The 22,111-nt window shown below is 29.8% G+C and overlaps 1 protein-coding gene, 1 long non-coding RNA gene and 1 other non-coding gene across 3 annotated transcripts; 2 read left to right on the forward strand and 1 right to left on the reverse strand.

Moving 5' to 3' along the window:
- Positions 1-1,485: 1,485 nt before the first annotated feature.
- LOC143196922 (uncharacterized) lies at positions 1,486-1,796 on the reverse strand. Its single transcript, XR_013005882.1, has 2 exons — positions 1,655-1,796; positions 1,486-1,594 (listed from the first exon to the last, which is right to left on the reverse strand). It is a non-coding gene; the product is annotated as an uncharacterized LOC143196922 (long non-coding RNA).
- A 12,111-nt stretch (positions 1,797-13,907) lies between these two features.
- TRNAR-CCU (transfer RNA arginine (anticodon CCU)) lies at positions 13,908-13,980 on the forward strand. Its single transcript has one exon. It is a non-coding gene; the product is annotated as a tRNA-Arg (tRNA).
- A 941-nt stretch (positions 13,981-14,921) lies between these two features.
- disp (RND transporter family member dispatched) lies at positions 14,922-21,820 on the forward strand. The gene is made up of 10 exons (XM_076406309.1): positions 14,922-15,056; positions 15,142-15,343; positions 15,410-15,673; positions 15,728-16,066; positions 16,128-16,310; positions 16,362-16,734; positions 16,792-16,993; positions 17,049-17,239; positions 17,299-17,528; positions 17,658-21,820. The coding sequence occupies exons 2-10, from the start codon at positions 15,197-15,199 to the stop codon at positions 19,032-19,034; spliced, it is 3,306 nt and encodes a 1,101-aa protein (XP_076262424.1). The 5' UTR covers positions 14,922-15,056; positions 15,142-15,196; the 3' UTR covers positions 19,035-21,820.
- The last annotated feature ends 291 nt before the right edge of the window (positions 21,821-22,111 follow it).

The raw sequence follows: 22,111 nt of genomic DNA on the forward strand, positions 1-22,111 counted from the left end.
TTGTTTAAAAAATAAATTAACTTTTGCTTTCAATTGATTTATTGAATTTTGCGGTATTTCTTTAGAACAATGTAAATAAAAATCATATTAAGCAATTCTGAAAACAAATAAAATATCTTTTGTTTCAACGATAACATTATGACATTGACATTGACATTTATAGCATCAATTTTAAAGAAATCCCATTTAAAAAATCTATATTTTTTGAGGAAGGTACATCAAAATAACTTATATATATCGAAAAGATTCGTTTTTATCTTTTACAAATTTTGTTATTTGATTAAAAAATAAATTAACTTTTGCTTTTAATTTTTTTATTGAATTTTGCGGTATTTCTTTAGAATAACGTAAATAAAAATCATATTAAGTAATTTTGGAGACAAATAAAATATCTTTTGTTTCAACGATAACATTATAACATTGACATTGACATTTACAGCATCAATTTTAAAGATATTCCATTTAAAAAAAATCTATATTTTTTAAGGGAGGTATATAAAAATAACTTTTATATATCGAAAAGATTCGTTTTTATCTTTTACAAATGTGGTTATTTGTTTAAAAAATAAATTAACTTTCGCTTTCAATATAATTATTGAATTTTCCACCATCTGTAAACATTGTGTGACATTAATATTTCATAATAATTTTAAGTCACTTTTGATTCAATTTTGACAATTTGAATTATGAAATTTTTGACAGGACAAGTGCATGGTTGAATAGGGTGGCCTGGTGTTAGTTTTAATAGGTTTTTAAAAGTGCACTTGTAAAGTTACACGATTGCAATATTATGACATGGATTAATAAAAGTAGTAAAGAGTTCAAACTAAATTCAAGAAATCTATCTTGGATGACTGTCAAATAACTAATAAAATCAAACACTGAACCTAAATTGAAGAATTGATTAAATCTTGAATAGTAAACGGGTGTATGATCAAATGTCAAAGAAATCAAATGGATCTGGTTAAAAATGTGTTATATTACCTACAATTCTGGATGATTTTATACATTTCTATAATTGTGTAATTGTCCTCTTAATGTTTTTGTACATACAGATAATTAATTAAAACTACATAACTGAAAATGTTATCCGATAAAATCAGAGTAGGATTTTGTTGAGTAAAAATTCGTTTTGTTAAGGCTTAACTGTACTTTTGGCAAGGGTTTGCATTATAATTTGTTTTAGTAGCATCAGAATCGTTCGAGATTTTTGCGAGTAAGTAAAATTGCCAATTAATTTCTTTTCAAATACATCCCAATTTAAAAATGAGTATCTATATTCCTCAAAAGAACCACCGATTGAAAAGAAGTGTTGGGGTCTGAATAAAAAGGAATTAGAAAAAAATATATACAGCTTTAGTTTAAGCGCCTTATTCAATGACTTTTTAAAAAGTAAATGTTTTTTTTTTCATCTCGTAATTATGTGATACAAACTGGAAAAATATGTGGTTCGACTTAAAAGGCATTTTGCTACTTGAATAACAATTTTTAATGATAGATATTTTTATTTATGTTATTGTAAACTAAACATCACATTTTAAAATTAAATAATATTTAAACAAAATATTTGTTATGTTATAAATGTCTGAGTTCCCTGAAAATAAAAACAAATACTTCATTAGTCAATTGGTTTCTCTAAACTAACATCGTTTACCTGAAATGTATCTAACCATACACTGAACTGTGTCTAGTCATCATCAACCCATAGGTAATAAGTGGCGGTAAGAACTATACCCCATATTATAGTGTACAAATTAAACATTGTGACAAACTTGAAGCCTGAAAAATATAAAACTGTTCGAGATATTTTCTCAAAATAACACGTTGAGTGTTTCATTGAATATAAATAATAATTTGAGAAGTAAATATTTGTTGTAAAACATAGTTATGATTTAATTTTAACATAAATTGCATATTTCATTCACTAGTACTAAATGAAATCGTTTTATATTTTTATACGAGGGTATTTTAATATTTACAAAGTTTACATTTTTTGGATGTAGAATTATCAATTTTATTATATTTTTGGTGTATTCCGTCTCAACCCTAAAAGTCTAATATTTAGGTGTATAACATAAATAAGTTTTTTACATTATGTATTATATTATAAATCTTTTGTACACTATACATTATCTCATTTTTAACCGACTCAAAAAAGGAGGAGGTTCTATGTTCGGCTGTATATATTTTTAAATGTATATTCGTCGATTTCTCCGTTAGTTGTGGGCCGATTTTCAAAATTCTTTTTTTACTTGAAAGAGTGCTCTTCCGAAGTGGTCCAACTGGAGCCAAATCAGGGTCTGTTGGGGAAAAGGGGACAAATCGAGGCAAAGGTTCAAAATTCGAAGGCACGTATAAAGTTTTCACATATTTTTTATATAAAATAATCAGATATTTGTGTAAGTCGTTCATTGCAGAAGCTATTCAGTTTGCTTCTTAAGCACTAATTATAATATATAAGAGCTCGAACAAATATTACTATAGGCGACTGCTTCTATGGTGTAATGGTTAAAGCGTTTAGCTCCCAAACGAAAGTCGCGGGTTCGATTCTCGGCGGGGATGATAACTTTTTGTTGTTTAAGTAGAATATTTGTCAAATCACTTAAGTTAGGTAGTGAAACCCGGGTTCTGAAGCGCTCCTTATTTTCAATCAGTGTTTCTTTATACCTATTTTTCCTCATACGGGTTGCATCTTTACTTTAGTTGGCCTACCCATTGTAATATTAAATAAAATAACTGCGTAATTTACTGAGTAAATATCTAGCACTAAAAAGAGAAAAATAAAATATTTTTAACAAAAAATTTAACTGGCTTCAAAAAATAAATAAGGAACTCACTAAAAATTGATAAATAATCATACTTAGATTTTTAATACAAAGAAAAACATTTTCAAAACGTATTTTATATTTTACTATATACACACAATTTAGCTTAATACCCACCTAAACCTATTTGTCTATTTACAATATTATTTTAGACGGTCCTCCTACTGTTGCGATAGCCACGGGTTCGAATCCTGCTGGGGCATGGTCGTAAATTTATGTTTGTGATTGTTTAAAATTTGTGAATGTTCTAGGCAAGAGTGTAAAATCCGACAAGGAAAATGATCCCAGTCACGCCAGTAACCAGGCTGGGTAAGACCGGATGTCTTCTGGGATGATTTCTAAAGTTGGTCACTCGCCAGTCGGTAGGCTTAATGCTGAGGACCGTGATTCGGAGTCCACGTTAAACTTTAGGCCCAGTCCAGATAAATCCATAGTTGGTAAAAGGAGACTTTAAAATATATATAAAAAAATATTATTTTAACTACTACCAACTGGTCATTTTGAGGACGGTGCCGAGCCCAAAAAAATCAAAAATAATATATATAATTTTGTGACATATACAGAAAATTTAATTACCAACAAAACAAATCTAAATTAATTTTACTGTTTGGTTTTTTTATTTTATTTGAAAATGTTTTTTTTGTGTTAAAAAAAAAGTTTAATTATTTTTTAATGTTTAGTGAGTTCCTTATTTATTTTTTGAAGTTGGTTAAATTTTTTTGTTAAAAATATTTTATTTATGTTAATTTTATTTAAATATTTTTATCTAATATTTCAATTTTTAAGACGATGAAAACATGAAATTCGCAAAAGTTTGCAAATTCCGCATCGATGTCAAGGAAAGTAATGCCAAATGCTTAGTGGGAGAGAAGTTGTTCATCACAAGCTGTTTGAATCTGATCAAACCAAGCTATTTTAAAAAATGTATGGGACGTAATAAAAGATACTTTGATCCAGTTTTCGACGACCAGAAGTCATCGATCAAAATGATATATATAACATTAATTCGTGTCATAGGCGATATGACAAAGAAACAAATTTTGTTTCATCAAGATAACGCACTGTGTCACAAGTCAATCAAAACAATGGCAAAACTATATGAATTGAAATTCGAATTGCTCCCATATCCACCGAATTCGCCAGATTTACCTCCCAGCGACTACTGGCTGTTCTCAGTCTTCAAAAGAATGCTCGCGGGTAAGAAATTTCGCTCGAATGAAGGTGTTATCGACGAAATTGAGGTCTATTTTGAGGCAAAACATAAATCGTTCTAAAAAGGTCCATTAATATTTTCCCGATAAAAAGGTTAAAATTAGGAATCTTTTTGCACTAATACCATTTTTTATTTCTATAAAAACTTTATGTTAAATATATAACAGGTCAATTGGAAAGTCCTCGGTCTGACACATAGATGGGGCTACTAGAATTAAATCCATATGTTTTTTAGTTAGCTCTAACCCTCAAAAGATGCGCGTAGGAATTTAAGCGCAGCTGTCGGATCATTAGTTTGTGAATTATAGTATTTTGAGTGAAGCAACTTTTGTTATTGTAAAAAAAATGGATAAAAAGGAATTTCGCGTGTTGATAAAATATCGCTTTTTGACGGGAAAATATACAGTTAAAGCAAAAACTTGGCTTGATGCTAAGTTTTCGGACACTGCCCCAGGAAACCATCAAGGATTGGTATGCTAAGTTTAGACGTGGTGAAATAAGCACCGAAGACGGTGAACGCAGTGGACGACCAAAAGAAGTTGTTACCGTCGAAAACGTTTAAAAAATCCACAAAAATCATTTTTGAATGATCGTAAATTCACACTGAATGAAATAGCAGACACTCTAAAGATATCAAATGAATGTGTATCTAATATCATTTACGAATATTTGGGTATGAGAAAGCTCTGTGTAAAGTCGATGCCGCACGAGCTCACTTTTGACCAAAAACATCGACGAGTTAATGATTAGGAGCAATGTTTGAAGATGATAAAGCGTAATAATCCAGAGTTTTTTCGTCGATATGTGACAATGGATGAAACATGGCTCCATCTTTCACCCCGAAGTCCAATCGACAGTCATCCGAGTGGACTGCACACGATGAACCCGCACCAAAGCGTGGAAAAACGCAACCGTCGGCTGGCAAGGCTATGACGTCTGTATTTTGTGATACGCATGGAATAATTTTCATTGACTACCTTGAAAAAGTAAGGACCATCAACAGCAACTATTACATAGCGTTATTGGACCGTTTGAAGGACAAAATCGCCGAAAAACCGTATTTGAAGAAAAAGAAAGTGCTACTTAACCAACACAATGCACCGTGTCACAAGTCCCTGAAAACGATGGCAAAAATCCTTGAATTGGGCTTCGAATTGCCTCGTCATCCACCGTATTCTCCAGATCTGGCCCCCATCGACTATTTCCTGTTCTCACACCTCTAAAGAATGCTCGCTGGGAAGAAATTTTCGTCGAATGAAGAGGTGATCGCCGAAACTGAGATCTATTTTGGAGCAAATGACAAATCCTGCTACAAAAATGTTATCGAAAAGTTCGACGGTCACTATAATCAGTGTATCACCCTGAAAGGGAATTATGTTGAATAAAGAAAACTAATTTTGCCAAAAAATGTGTTTTACTGTGGTAGGCCGGTGACTATTCAATTGACCTGTTATATATATATATATATATATATATATATATATATATATATATATATATATATATATATATATATATATATGAATCATAATAATAAAATTTTATTAAAAATATAAATACAAATGCTTAGTTTGTTAATTATAGAGTTAATAACATTATGCATATTGTACATATGCACGCAGACATACATATATCCAAAATTGATACGGTTAATGCACAAGTTTTCAATCGCTGTAAATACCATTAGGTAAGCCAGAGTGTATTCATGTGGTATAATACCTCAGGCAGTTCAATTATTACTATTATTGAGTTACCCAGTACGAGGAGAAGATTATCCCGGATTTTAACATGTAATAGAAGGAAGTTCTAAATGTATGTAACGTCTATACTGGCCTAAACACTCCGAAACTCTTTCTGCCTCGAAATGAAATAAACTTTAGAAAACCACTACCCTTTTCCTTCATCTATATGGGATTTGCAAAGCCAATATCCCAATTTTCTTTTTAAGCATATATACATTTTTTTTATCAAGGGATATATTTTATTTTTCTGCTGAATATCTTGTTTGGTCAATATATATTCGAAATTGAAACTCCATCTTTCTATATTGTCATAGATTGGTTAAAGGTTATCGATAAAGTTTAAAATTTGAAAACAAACGTTCAGTAAATTTTAATAGTTATTTATACATTATATCTTAATATTTTTGTTTGAACGTGTTGCAATTTTTCGCAAGTGAAAACAAATATTTCAGTATTATGTCTATATATGTTTTTCTGTCAATATATATTTTATTTTTTAGCTTAATATAATTTCAATTGAATATATCACTTATAATTTTGATGATATAGAACTATATAAAATTTAAAACAATTTTACATTGTATATATTACTGGTATAAATAACAACCAAATACCAAATAAATAACATACCGAAAAATCAAATGTTCTATGAGTTTTGTCAGACAAAAAAACACATATTGTGGAAGGGAATTTTAAACGTAGCCGTGACGTCAATTATTGATGATAATTTGTCAATATTTCCCAAGAAATATTGGAATTATTAAATAGTTTTCAATTCCTATTTATTCAATTCACCGTTTAGATATTCTATTATATTTCCTGCATTTTTTTTATTAATATGTTTATTTTACTTTCAACTTAATATCTTAATTGATTAATATATATTTGAAATTTTTTCCGGATTGTCAGGCATGGCTAATAGGATAAATTCTAGTAAGTTTAAGATTTAAAAAAAATACTGACCAAATTTAATTAAAAAATATGTTTACAATTCCGAGTGCTAGTTGTTTACTTTTATAACACTTGGCAATTTAAAAAAATATTTTGGTATTAAAATAATATTAATATGATTGATTACATTATTTTTGGTACAGTTGTCACATAAGAAAAATCCTGTTTTATAAAAATAGTATTAATGTTAAAAAAAAAGTGTTGTACTTCATTTTTCTAATTATTATAACTAGCCTAAAATGAATAATTTCACCGCATTAATATTTAATTTTGACTAAGGTTTTAGAGTATTTAAAAGAATATTGCGTGTTTACAAATAACCATTTTCTTTTAACACCATTGTATTTGACGAAAGTGTTAACATTATTATAGAGGCTTAATGAATCATAAAAAGCAATTATTTGTTAACCATTGTTATATAACAACGTACTAAATCCTTTTAGTTCTGCTCTGTGATATATCGGAGGAAAGAAACAGCTAAAATTAATTTTCATTTGAAAAATGTGAGGAAATAAATAATGTAACTGTTAGGATAAAGTGAATCTGTTGTAAGCCGTATCTTATAAGAATCTCCAAAATCTGAAATGGCTCCCTGGGGATATCATATAACATAACGTGCCCAGCGTTATGTCTGACGTGTTGTACTTATACCCTTCGTGGTAACCGAAAAAATTGAAGAACTTTTATTTAGACCATTTTTTTCATACAGACAATGCTAACGAATGATTCAAACTAATATTTCCTGCATACGATGTGTTGATTAATACAATGTGTACCCTGAAAAACAATATATACTTATTCAATATTGCGAATAACATTTTGCCATGGGGAAGACAATGAGGTATCTGATTACCCGTCATAACATATGGTCATAAAAATTGATTTGGCACGGCAAACATTTTACAGTAATTATTTTCAAGTCATAAAAATGACTGTTATCGCACTGGATATCAACAAGGGTGGGCCTTAAGCTCTATTTTATTCCAAATACCTCACAGAGGCGCGCAGAAAAAAATAAAATAAAAACACTCAATCAAATGTAAGTGTATTTAATATTTAGTTTGACGATGTCTAGTTATTTAATATAATAGGCGCTTGCGTGTATTTTGATCAACGACATCTATTGGTGAAATTAAACTGTTAAATTCGATGATTTTGATGACAATTCGATTGTCGGTTTTCGACTTCAACAATCTAAAATTGATGATTTTGATGTCATTGTCAAAGAACGACCGTCAGGATCAAACAATGCTCGAAACACGTTGCAAGACGTAAAGAATACATTGTTACAGGTTAAATGTGAAACCATATGTCAGAGTGAAGATGAAGAAGTGCTAAAATGGATCTAAAGATCGCATTTTTAATGTGAAAAAAATGATCAGAATACTTGCAAGTACCTAATAGCATAGAAATAAAATCGATATTTTATAGTATCAATTAAATAAAATTAATTTTAATTGATGTACTAAGGACGCCACTGTTCTGAGCTTAATTGTAGATACCTTTTGAAGTGTTCCACCCTTCCAAATAAAAGTAAGCTTAGAAATTATCGTTATTTTTGGTTTGTTATTTATTGTTATCCACGAAAAAGTTGTAGTAATAGACCGATGAATTGTAATTTATATGAATCTGAAGATTATGAATTTTTCGTGTTTTGACGTTGTTTAACTAGTGTCATATTTTTCAATCACTAAGCCAAGTATAGGTTATTGATTTATAATTTTAAACATTTTGGTGAATGCTTCCAAGGCCAACTCTATTTTTGAATTGTACAACTATCAGTATTTGTTGGATGAAATGTTCTCTATTTATGCATGGAATTTTTTACACCGTGCTACTTTATTAACTGTCAATGTGAATTAATTTTAAACACTGTGTTTTTTTGTTGTGATCAAAAGTTTTGTTACTTTTTCCTAACTTACAATTATTTATAACAAGTAATAAACATAACCTAATGCAGATTATCGAAATGCGCGTGGGTAGAATTAAACAGTCATATGCTACATTGTTTTATTTTTCTGTAGTCATTTCGATCGTTTGTAAAATGACAGCAGTACTGACAATGCGTCGCTGAAAATAGCGATAACATGTACATTTAGTGTAATACTGTAATACATTAATACTTGAACTTTTTTTTTCTTAATAATCTCTTAAATATGTTAAATTATATCTATTACAAGAAACTATAAACAAAATGATTGTTTTTAACGTCCCGTCAGCTGTTTTATTACTTAACAAAACAATTTAAACATATAAATAGTTAGTACATTGTCACTGTGCTGGATATAAAATAAAAATGTAGTTGATCTCTGGAGAAGTAACAATTTTATGCTTAAAAGTTATTCGCAAAAATGTCTGATGTGTCGGAATAATAAGGACGGTCAGATTTGAGATATAATTGAATGTTGGATGAATAATACATGGAGAGCCGCAAGCCCCAAGAGACAGAGTTAGGCAGAACAGAGCTGTGCGCAACCCCAAGCCCGTTGGACCGTGTTTAGTAAATGAACTGACACGGTACTGTTTCACGCTTGCCGCGTTTTATTTTCAATTACGGGCTGCCTCCAAAGCTACGTGTAGTTAAATTAGCTTGTCAATTTTGTCCCCGTCCCTTCTTCCAACAACAATAATCGCCAAAGAAAAATTTTAGATTGAAAATTGCCTTTTCACTCTTGAATTACGCGATGTGTGCTCAAATTTAATTGTCACCAACAAAAAAACTACCGTATTATTTAGCTGTACGTATTTTTGTAATTGAAAGGAGCACGATGTTGCCAGTTTGCTCACATATTTTCTTTACACAGCTACAGGCCATGTGTTCGTCCAATTTACGAGCCTTTTGTTTTCGGTTTTAATTTCATTATAAATAATTAAGGGGTCAGCTGTTGCTTAATTTCCAGAAATTGGTAATAATATAAAATATTAACATTAGACTTTCTTTATTGATAAAATTTTTTAACTTTAACTGATCAAGTACATAGTCTTTTAATAAACTACATTCAAGGTTCAACACAATATATAAGTATACTATAGTTTATTCAAAATAACAATGAACTCACGTTAACACGATGTCGAATGTATTGCCTGTCGCAATTTGTAAATTCGTTCCAGAATCATAAAATATTTTCCTTCATTTAATTCTGAATATATGACCGAATCACCGTACAAAATTCGCCAGGTTGTCAAACTGCTGCAAAATTCTTCAAATCATCAGTGATCATAATTTCCGGTAAAAAAAAACAACAAACGTTGTTTTTTTGCATGGCCTGTTTTGATACATTTCGAATCACTGGTTAATATCACTCTAATTCTTAACCAGAGCCATTAGTTAGTCAAAGTCGGAAAAATATTGCGTCTCTAATCAGTTACTTCAAACAGGAACGATATAATATATGTAATAGATAAACTATAATGTCAAACTAAATTATATCATTCAAATTATTTTTCTTTCATCACTTTATTTAGTCTGTCAAAGCCATAATGAACTAAAACTAAATGTTGAAACGGCAACATTGCAACGTTTTGACGTCATAAATTTAGATGACGTTAATTCACTGTTTTATTAAACTGACTATATATTCTCCACATATAAATACAATTCAAACAATCTGGCAACATTGCGAACGGAAATGTAAACTTTTTAATATTCCTATAATTGCATCTTCAATGTAACGGCGTATGTATTATCTTCACACTAAAGCAATCTTCCGTACTTATATTGATAAATTGAAAGTTGTTGAATGTTTATAATTAATAATTGTTTTACTTCAATAAATTGTCATTACCCTCTTTACTCAACATAATGTAACGTTCCTGCAACATTATTTATTGGGTGCCTGAATGTTTATAATTAAAGATACTTTTTAAATCATATATATGTTACACATTTTTTATCACCCAGTTTTTTTATAACTTTTTCATTGAAGAATTGGTTTATTTTACCAAAATAAGCTTTAACTGCAGCAACCACTTCTTCATTAAGGGTAAACCTTCTTCCTTGAAATGTTTCTTTGAGGTCTGAAAACAATCAGTACTCACTGGGGGGCAGATCAGAACTATACGGCAAAGTAATGGATGTTAATAGTGTCATCTATATGTCAGGCTCCGGATTTATTAAGCGATGGTCTCTAAAGTTGTTGATTACACGTGATACATCATCAGAAAGGGGTTTAACTATTTGATTGTATTTTCTAGTGGATTGTACAAGAACCAAACTATTTGAATGAATCTAAACAGCTGTTCCAGACTTGTACAACAATTTTACTTTTTATAAAATTCCTTTTTCTATTCCTATATAACTGAACTACAGAAACATGAATCTGTTCTGAGGTTTTTGACAACTGATAACTGACAATCCACCTGATCCAAAAGACAACTTATTTAGCTCTGGCTTTTATCAGAAATACCAATTTTAATACCCTATTATTAATATTTATCGTAACTTTCATTTAGGCTAAATAATTAAAACAATAAAATACAATAAAAATAATAATGGAACTATTTTTCCACCGATTCGCAACTGTATAATGTTTATACCCACCACGCCACCACAAGTCTATTGTACTATTACGAATAGAAAAATGAGACAAGTTTTAGAGCTACTACACGTGTCTAACGATCGTTATAATAACCAACCACTTCCCTTAACTAGCATATTAGACGTGCACGTGTCGCCATCTATTAACGGTTCGTTTGTTTGGTGCTTACCGATATGTCATTTAAATAATGGTCTTTAGTATTTCTTTTTCTTTATTCCGGAACATGTGCCGGGATCATTGTTGTTACAAATCCCACATGAATTGCCCCGAATCTTTCTTGTTTTATAAGCGAGACTAGAATGATTAGAAAGAACATAGATGATGTTTTATTAAAACAAACAGTAACTAATTAAATCATTATTATTTCTGTCTAAGGTTTTGATTGTTATTTTTTAATACGATTAAGATTTTCTCCATGATGATTATGATGATGATATTATATTGATATGGAGTGGCCCATCTTTTTCAACCAATCTCTTGCCTCTCCTGCATCCACTCTTTTCTAAATATTTCCCAATGTTTTTCAAAAATCATATGAACGATTTCTTAACATGAAAGTTTGACATTAACGTATATATGTCATTGTGAAACGCGGCAATTCAATTTAACATATATAGTCTATTCAAAGTTATTTTGTACATACGCCATCTAAATTTGTGATGTCTGAGAACCGGACGACTTTGACAGGCTCATTCGTTTAGGTGGTTGAACTAATCAGACAGTATTGTATCTTTTTTTAACTAGAATAAAATGAGAAGAAAAATATTGTCTGATTCCAAAACGAATTTACAAATTGCGGCAGGCAATATATTAAATATCTTGATGACGTATGTACAAAATAACTTTGAATAAACTACACATTAGTGAGTAGTAGTTATTTCTGGAAAATCCCAACCGGTATTCGGTAAACTTCGGTATTTTCGCTGATTTTGCGACGTTGCCATTTACAAACAATCGAGATGTAAAATCCAAGAATTTTGCTGTTTATAGTTTACTTGTTCTTGTACTGTTCATATTTTGATTATAAATGGTAGGCAATAATGGATAAATTATGGATTTGTGAATATTGTCAGAAAGTCTTTTATAACACTTTTAATCTAAACAGAGACATGAAGACATTTCATCAAGGTGCGTATCCATTCAATTTTTATTTTAATTTTACAAACTGTATCAACTTCTGTACCAAATTCATTATATTTTAGGCATAGTTAACCCTGCGAAATAATCTCGTCACAGCTCGTTGGTCATATAGTAAATCCACAGCATTAAAATTGAGCAAGAAAAATTGAATTTTGACTCGCTTGAAGATTTTTAAGATTGGATGTTGTTATTTTAGTAAAAATATTGAGAAAAACTAAGTTAAACAACATAGCTATAATATATAAACTTAAAATAATAGACAATATACTTAACAGAGTTAAATTTGAACTTGAGTTTCAAGTGAGATTTTAGGCTAATTTGTGAAATAGAGAATATATATTATACTCTTGAAATATACGAATAATTTACTAGTACTATCACTTTGGTTTGCTAATGTAGTATTTATATATTGATAAATAATTACATATTTTTTTATTTTCTCTTTTTTCTTTTCAAGATTATTTTAAAATAAGAAATATTTATAAAAGGTTCTTCATATTACATTTTTTATTTTATAGGGGACGAAAAATATATCAAAACATTTTAACTTGGGTCTCAACAGAGATATTAGGTTAACTTGTGAATTCAAGATAACTTATTCTATTTATATTATATTCTTCAAATATACGTGTAATTTTCAACAACTGGCAACGTTACAAATCCTTGTGCGCATGCGGTGATTCTCCAGAACTAGACTCTCGTTCAAAAATGAGCCTTGATACTACAACTTGTATCAAGTTGAGTATCAGGTAGCAAGTTGAATGTTAGTTACGTTACTAAATGATATATTTCTGAAGCAGGAATTGTCTTTTCTATATCTGTTTAAATGAATAAATATAACGAAGAAGAATTGCATAAAGCGAATTTAAATAAAGATGAGATTTTAAATAAGACATAATGGAAATGGGAAGGAGAAGAGAATGGGAAAATCGGAAAATGAATAATATTTGTGAATAACGATGTTGTAACAACGTTGCGGTCTGGGACTCCAAAATGCAATCATTCTACTCCAGTTAAGGTTTAGGTTGGCTTTAGTTAGTTATTTCTCGATGTAGTTCACTGTCGAGTGCCCGCGCTTCGTAACGAGCTAAACTGATTACACAACAATCTGTGCTAAGCCAAATAGAGTTTATAATTGAAAAAACCGCCTGGCTAGACCCCAATCGGCCCTCGCACAAAATTGCTTCTTCCGCTGTTATTATTATACTCTGCTTTTTATAAATAACGTTGTTGTTTTTACAGCCGATTTTCTTACTACTATTTTATTCCAATTTACGTGATTTGCCAGTTATACAATTTTCTTGGATACCTATATCTAAATTGTATAATATTTTAATCATAAGAAATAGCATATCAAGGAAGTAGTATAATTTATTATTTTAAGAATTTATTTGTTTGTTTAATTATTTATAAAAAATAATTAATATCAAAACTTAATTTTTTAGCTATTATTTAAAAGCTCTGTTTAGATATAGCACGTATTCCCAAACCCAGACTAAGCCCCTGTGGCCTAATGGATAAGGCATCTGCCTCCTAAGCAGGGGATTGTGGGTTCGAGTCCCACCAGGGGTACTATAACTTTTATTTTATAATTTTTGTTTTATTTTTGCAATATTATTCAGTAATGTTAAAATTCCACCAAACACGAAAACTTAAAATTTGAAACCAAATTATTTTTAAAAATTCATTTTTCATTTTTCTGTGCCGGCGCATCCGCCAATTTACTCCTAATGATTTTTATTCATTATAAATCTATATTATGATAAAACTTGGTATTTCTTACTACAGCTTAGTTAATATTGAGCTATACATATTTTACAGAAACCATAAATTATTGTTAAACATTAAAACTATTTGTAGAAAATACAAATATTTTATTTGAGTTTACACCCTAATATTAATACGACATATCTTTCCATTAGTTTCTTAAATTGTAAAAGTTTCAATTAATGGAAATATATTTAATTTTGCTAATATATAAATAAAGATAAAGGTATCCCTCTAATTTGACTGACAGGAGGGACAAGTGACAGCAAGCATTTTTAAAGTAGTGTTGGGAAGCGAATATCGAATAAAATGGAGTATCGAATAAATTATATATTTTATGAATTCATTTTAGGGTTTTCGTTAATTATTAGTTGAAGTTTAAATTTTTTATAATTTTGGATTCACCGTGTCCCACTTGACGTTGCATATAAGTATTATTAAAATGTGGTGAAAATGTGATATTATTTGGTTATTTTTTTATAAATTAGTAACACTAAAATAAAAATTAATTTTGCGCTAGCATTTGCATAAGCTGTTCTCCAAAACATAAAGAACCCAAGAATTATCTCTTGTCTTTTATTTCAATGTGAGTTTAACAAGGGATTAATTATTTCTAAAGGAAACATTCCTAGGCATGTATTCATATTGAACTGTCAACGAATAAATGTGTTAATAATTCGATTACTTTTTTTACTATCGAGCTATTCGAATATTTTGCGATTATCGAATGTTTTTATATTTTTTCGTTCGATTGTTACCATCATTAGCTTAAAGGGTTGATTTTTCATTCTTCACCACTGCCTGCAGCCTCCCTATCAAGTTTAAATTCATATTAAATTTATATTTGTTATATTGAGCGTTTAGTTATGGTGTAAATGTTTGTAAGTATATGTTAGTAATATTTGTAACAGTTTGAATTATTTACAGCTAAAATTTATTGAAGATTTTGTTTGTTTATTTTTTTAGCGAGTAGAATCAAAATGAAAACAGAACGTAAACGCAAAATTATAAGTAATACACGATGAATTACCAAGCATGGTATATAAATTTTTTAATAAAACATCCATACATTGTTTTGCTGGCTATCTCAGTGTTTTCTTGTACCTGTTTAACTTTGCCATTTACGGTGAAAACTCTGAAACTTCCAAATTTTCAGGATCCGCAAATGGTGTGTAATTTTGAAATTATTTTTTGTTGGTTTTGATGAATTTTTTAAAAATTGTACTAATTTCAGGGTTTTTCTACTAGAGGTACAGTTATTTCAGATCGCTTAACAACATGGCAAAATTTAGAAAATGAGTGCAAGCCTTCCGGTTATTTAACCAAAAATCCCAAGGAGTATTTAAGAACAAGAAATATTTCTAGTAATTCTTATTCAATTGAACCTCGGGTAAAAATGGAAGGAAGAAGAAGAAAATCAAAGAATCCAAAAAGTAAATTATACGGTCAGAAAAATTATATTGAGTATGATCCTAAAAATGAAACTGTTTATGGGAAGGTATGTTTAAGATCTTGTAAACCGAGACATCATTTAATATTTTTGGTCTTGTAGGTAATAACAAATGAAAAAAATGCAACAGATAATCCTCAATTTGGTCTTGATTATTTACAAAATATAACAAATTCAAACAATAGACATGCTGTATATGAAAGACACTTTTGTGGTGCTCCAGATGAAAAATATGCACATATTGTTGTGAGTAGTCCAAATAAAGAAGATTTATTTACATGGCATCATATACAATCAATGTGTAAATTGGAAAATAGTCTTATGAATTTAAAAAATGTTCCTAGCTTGTGTATTTCGAATTCAGGAAACTGTTGCAAACCTTGGACATTACCTAATTATATAGCTGCTTTACATAATAGAAAAACATGCCTAAATATTCAGGTGAGTTTCAGTTATTTTAATAAACATTTAAACATTAGACAAAAATCATACTGTTTTACAGGAAGATGATATAACCAAAACAAAAGATATTTTAACAAAGTGTGCACCATTTTTTCACAGAAATGAACTTTACATGAACTGTTTTCGTAAAAAGGACTGTAATGTCCCATTAGAGTGTTTGAAATATGATGCAGTTTTTAACATCTTAAATTTTTTAACAAGTGTGTCGTTTTTACCACCAGAGGTAATTTTCTTAGACATAAATATTATTAATTGTTAAATGATCGGTTTTTAGGATTCCAAAGCACATGCTTTAGAGGAGACTATCATATTTCTCCCTATTGCAGCCAGCATAGCAAATGTACCTTTGTACCATGAATTAGAAAAGTTAAATACAAATTTTGAAGGGCTCTCAATTGTAGCTGTAGATTTTGGTATTAAGAGTGTCATATTTGATGAATATCTTTTAAGAGACACTTGGTTAATGGGAATTGGTATTGTGTTCATATTCATCTGTATATGGATATATACAGCCTCATTATTTTTAACAGCTATGACAATAATTGCCATTGTTTTTACAATGGTTATTACATATTTTTTATATGATGTTGTATATGAAATTTCCTTTTTCCCCTTTATGAATATGTTAACTCTTATCATATGCATTGGTAATATAAGCAAGCTTAATTAGGTAGCATATTTTTTTTCAACAAATATACTTTTAGGAATTGGAGCAGATGATACTTTTATATTTTGCAAAATGTGGCAGGTTAATAAGAAGGATCAAACCAATGAAAATAATATTAACAAGATTTTGTCAAAAACCTTTTATCATGCCTTCAATTCTATGTTCGTATCAATGCTGACAACTGCAGTTGCATTTTGGGGATCTTATGTTAGTTCTGTTACAGCAATTAGCTGTTTCAGGTATGTTTTTATTAAAAAGGACATCATATTGAATATTAACATGTGTCTATTTCAGTATATTTGCTGGAACAGCCATTATAGTAAATTTTATTCTAATGGTAACTTGGTTCCCAGCTGGATTAGTTATTTGGGAACAATTTTGTGTTTCAAGATATTTTTGCAGGTGTTACTTTGTAGCATTTAGTCAAATGTTTTGCTGTTTTAAGTCTAGGTGGAATTTATCACCAACCTGTTGTAAATGTTTCAGTAAGTAACACTCCCTAACTATTAAGATATATCTGACATCAATTCTCCATTTATTCAAGATGTAATGTGGAAGGCCAAGAAGCAGTTCATAACAAAAATAATAATCAATTTAAAATTTATGTGGTTGATCTTTTTTACTGCCCTTGCCTTGGGGGCAACAGTAGTGGTATTTGTGTATCCAAAATTGAGATTGCCAAGTACAAGAGATTTCCAACTATTTTCATCGGATCACTTGTTTGAAAAATATGATTTTATGTACAGAGACAAATTTTGGTTCAAACGTGACAAGGTAAGTGTTTAATATCAAGTCAAAATTATAAATATCCATAAATACCGCCCATATAAAGGAGCAGAAAATTGCTACTGAATTGAAAACCAATATATGTAGGTTGAGGTAATATTCCACCTTCATTTTCAGGGGGAGTTTATCAGTGACTATAAACTACCATTGAGATTCGTATGGGGTGTTAAACCGATTGATAACGGCAATCATCTGGATCCGTCAAATTTCGGTACAATAGAATATGATTCGGATTTTGATATGGCAGATCCCGAATCACAGGAGTGGCTCAGAAATTTTTGTATTAATCTTAGGCAACAGCCTTTTTATCAACCAATGATAGGAGTATCTTTAACTAGTTGTTTTATTGAGACTTTCATAAAGAGTATGAACAGAAAGTGTATCGATGATTTCACTAAAAAAGATAGGACTCCGTGTTGCCAAGTTTCCGAGTTTCCTTATAATAGGTCTGTGTTTAATACATGCATTTTTGACGAAATGGCCGAAGTATACGGCGGCCCTGTCGATATAACATATCCTAAAACAGCTGGCGTTATGTTCTCTAAAGAAAATAATCCGACAATAAAGGCTGTTGTTATTGAATTCGACAGTAATTTTACTTTTTCTTTATCGTTTGAAGAAGTCCACGAGTTTTATAAGGATGTTGAGTCATGGACGGTGGAGCAACTGAACACGGCGCCACCGCCAATGAGAAACGGTTTTTTTATTAGCGATTTATATTTTTATGACTTACAAAATGAGCTAGGGAGGGGTACTAAAATATCGATCTTTGTTTCAATGGCGTTAGCTACCCTCGTGTTGTTTATATCAACATTAAATCCATTAATTAGTACCCTTGCGATAATTACTATTACGTTTAGTATTATTATAACGATAGCGGGATTGGTTTTGTGTGGATGGACTTTGAATATTCTCGAATCGGTTACCGTATCTACCACAATAGGTTTGGCTGTTGATTTTAGTTTACATTATTCAGTTAATTATAAATTATGTCCAACAAACATAGCCAACAACCGAGAAGAAGCCACCGTTTATGCATTGTCTCATTTGATGGGTCCCTGTTTCATGGCAGGACTGACGACTGCAGCAGCCGGTTTCTTCATGACTTTTTCTTTAATTTTGCCGTATTATCAAATTGGTGTATTTATGATACTCGTTATGACTGTCAGTTGGATCTACGCGACATTTTTCTTGGGTGCTCTATTTGCCACAGTGGGTCCAATTCAAAATACCTGTCAATACACCTACAAAGGAATTTTACATAGCTTTTTCGGTAATAGAACTGATCACAATAGGCGTAGTAATACTGAAACGGTGACTGGTACATCCAGTAACCAAGATCTAGATAGTGTGTCGTTTTTAAAGCGAGACACTCCGAAACCCGTCAAGAAGAAGTCTTTTAAAGAGCCCCAAGTTAGGTATACACCCCATCAGGGTCTTACTGATCAATCCCCCTCCAGTAACATCACAATTATTATGGCCGATGATAATTAAAATTAATCATGCATTGCATAAAATTGGGGGTTAATCACAACGCATATGTATATAACGTCGAAATTTAACTATTTTAAAAGTACCTGTATTAAATATATGATATATATGGAAAACCAATGTTGTCATTGATCAGACAGGTGTTTGAATCTAATCTAACTAAATCTACGAAGTAGTCGCCAATATCTTAATATGCTTTCGAATATTATGTTTGATTAAAGATTTTATAGTGCCAAATATTAGATTTTAAAGTATGATATCCACCAAAGATATTTTTAAGTACGCTATAATATTTGCAATGTGGGTTTTCTGTGTATATAACACACTTTAATAAGTAAAGTAATTAACATAATACAGATATTTTACTTTTTCAATCGTACAGTGGCGTGCGGTATGTTTTTTGGCATTGGCAATTCCTTGATATAAGGATTTATAACGTTTTTATAGTGGTTTATATGCTATTAAAATCAGCATCATTGGAACTGAACACTTTCGACGTAAAATTTCAGCCTTCCACATATTTAATCTTGGTGTAATAAAATTTAAGCTACTTTAATACTAATAATATAAATATTAAAAAAAAACACTTCTGTGATATTTTTTATTTTCTAAGATAAATATTTTTCATTTTTCGTTCAAAATATACTTAATTACGTTTTTAATATTTACATGAAATATAACAATACATGAGGCCTAACTTTTAGAAACTAGGTTATTATTTGCACATATAAGATTAAAGAATTTTTAAGATTTAAAATTTCTATGACATGTTAATGACTGAAATAAAGTCTATAACAAAGTATACTAAACAATATTCAAGTTTTAGAACCATGTTGTAATATTAAGAAATTTAGTGGAAGTTGAGATTGAGGAAACCACATATCTAGCATGTTTTAAAGGACCAGCAGAGTTTTTTCTTGATTTTAACATTTGTTTTTAATTTGCTTCAGGCTAATAGTGAGCAATATTTTGGGGGTCTTGAATACAATATAATCTAGCTTTATATAGTAAATATTACATGGAAGCCTCTATTAATGCAAAGTGGTCCCTTTTATTTTACATTTCAACTATAATACTTTTTTATGAAACAGTGTTCTTTATTGAATATTTGGGCTGTATTCATATAGTATGACACCAATGGCTAAGTGACTGCCTTCAAGGTTCATTGATTTGTTGTATTTTTATGTTATCATTCAATACAACGAAAATTTCAATACAAACCAAAGTACACTACCGTTCAAAAATTTGTAAACAATAAGGTAATTAAAAAACGACAATAAAACAGCTAAGTTATGATTTATTACTCTCAAACCTTATAAAAACATTCAGTTAATGTTAGTTAAATATATTTAGTGGAAATTAAAAAAAAATTAATACATTTTTCGTTAAATTTTACTCATCTTTTGTGTTAACTTATCTAAGTACTTTAAGCGCATTTTTTGACGCATGTTTCTAGTCTAGTTCATTAGTCTTATTTAAAAACAAAACCTTGGCCAATTTGCTTCACTCCAGAAAGAATCACATTTTCCTGAACTATGTTGCAATATGTTTGTTTACAAATTTATTGCAGTATTTTTTTTGTAAACTACAACTAGGGCGCTTCAAAAACTTTTGAAGGGTAATGTACTTATTTCATTGTCTTCAGTTCAGTATAAATTATTTGCTGGTTCCTGTACTTAAGTAAGAGTCACAAATCTAGAAATAACAAAGACAAACTATAATTTGAAAATACCGCGAATGACATTTTTGCATTTTAATAACAGTGATCAGTTCGTAGATATAAGTTATTGGTATCGAGCTGACTTTCTGTGCTAAAACTAGGTGAAGTGACTTAATGTCACTTCTTGTGATGTAGAGTAGTGAAAATACATCATCTTAAATATAGGAACAAATTGTATGTTAGACTAGAATAATAAATGTCGTATATGTAAGAGCCATTGGCAAAATCGTGGTGAATAGCTTTAACTGAAATTACTCTGTCCAGAAGACGTAACAGAGCACAGTATATATGTTATGTATAATATATATTTTCATAAAAATCAACAAGACAATTTCAATAAAGTTGATCTCTACATTCCACTTAGTCATTAGTTAAGGAAATGTAATAATAAATGTCCTAAAATACATAATATGTGGTCAATTTCAAATATGTCCACCTTGACAATATTACCATGTATTTATGTGCTGGTAAGCATTAGTCAGTATTATTGAATGTGTTTTTTCTTCGACGCACCTGTTTTGCTCAAAATTAACTTAACAAAAATCCTATTGAAAAGTCGCTTTTACTTCAAGTCTGCCAATTTATGCTTTTTGAGCATACTTGTTTTTAAATTTATTTAAACCGTTACATTTTATTTATTTATATTTGTATGAAAGTGCCAACTATAGGCGCCTTTTATATTCCTATATTTTTTTGTGATACGATGGATACCTTACCTATAACTTTCTATACTATTGTATATTTTCGACTTTTTAAAAGTATATTTTTTGCTAGAAACGGACGTAGCATAGGTAGCTCGATAAACAGTAGATACTAAGACAAAAATTCAGCAAATTAAACAATCAAATGAACGCATTTAATACTTAAAAAAAATTGTAAAGGCGCAGCGTTTTTTTTTTTCAAAAAAATGGAGTTACTGTTCTGAATTTGCTTGGGAGTGTTTCTTTCATTACATTGAACGCTGTGTCCTAATTGATGAATCGTTAGATGTAATTAAATGTTGAAGTACATACTGAATGTTAAATAATACAATAATTAAATTGCCGAAAATAAATAACCATTTGAAATATTATATTTTTTATTTTATGAACCCCCTTAACTTCCCTAAACCCTAAGATGTATATAAGAGTAATAATAATGATTAAACATTATTGTATCCTGGCACAAAATAGGTCATTGTCTAAAAAAAATCGTTACAATAATTGAAACAATTTATTTATCAATAAGTGTTTGAACAATTTATTTAGGTCATCAAAAGGAAGTAATTTCCCAAAAGTGTACCATTGATTAATTCACACACAAACATTTATCAGTAAATAACAAAAAATACAACTACTAACTAGATAATAAATACTAATAC

This window comes from Rhynchophorus ferrugineus, unplaced genomic scaffold (genome assembly GCF_030347505.1).
Source record: "Rhynchophorus ferrugineus isolate W39M unplaced genomic scaffold, kcgeb_rfMv2 rfM5, whole genome shotgun sequence".
NCBI lineage: Eukaryota > Metazoa > Arthropoda > Insecta > Coleoptera > Curculionidae > Rhynchophorus > Rhynchophorus ferrugineus.

Excerpts from the sequence above, each read along its gene's own strand:
- disp (XM_076406309.1), top strand. The coding sequence starts at position 15,197 with ATGAATTACCAAGCATGGTATATAAATTTTTTAATAAAACATCCATAC. Across the intron at positions 15,674-15,727 it reads ATGAAACTGTTTATGGGAAG|GTAATAACAAATGAAAAAAA; the intron begins GTATGTTTAAGA and ends TTGGTCTTGTAG. Across the intron at positions 17,529-17,657 it reads TTTGGTTCAAACGTGACAAG|GGGGAGTTTATCAGTGACTA; the intron begins GTAAGTGTTTAA and ends CTTCATTTTCAG.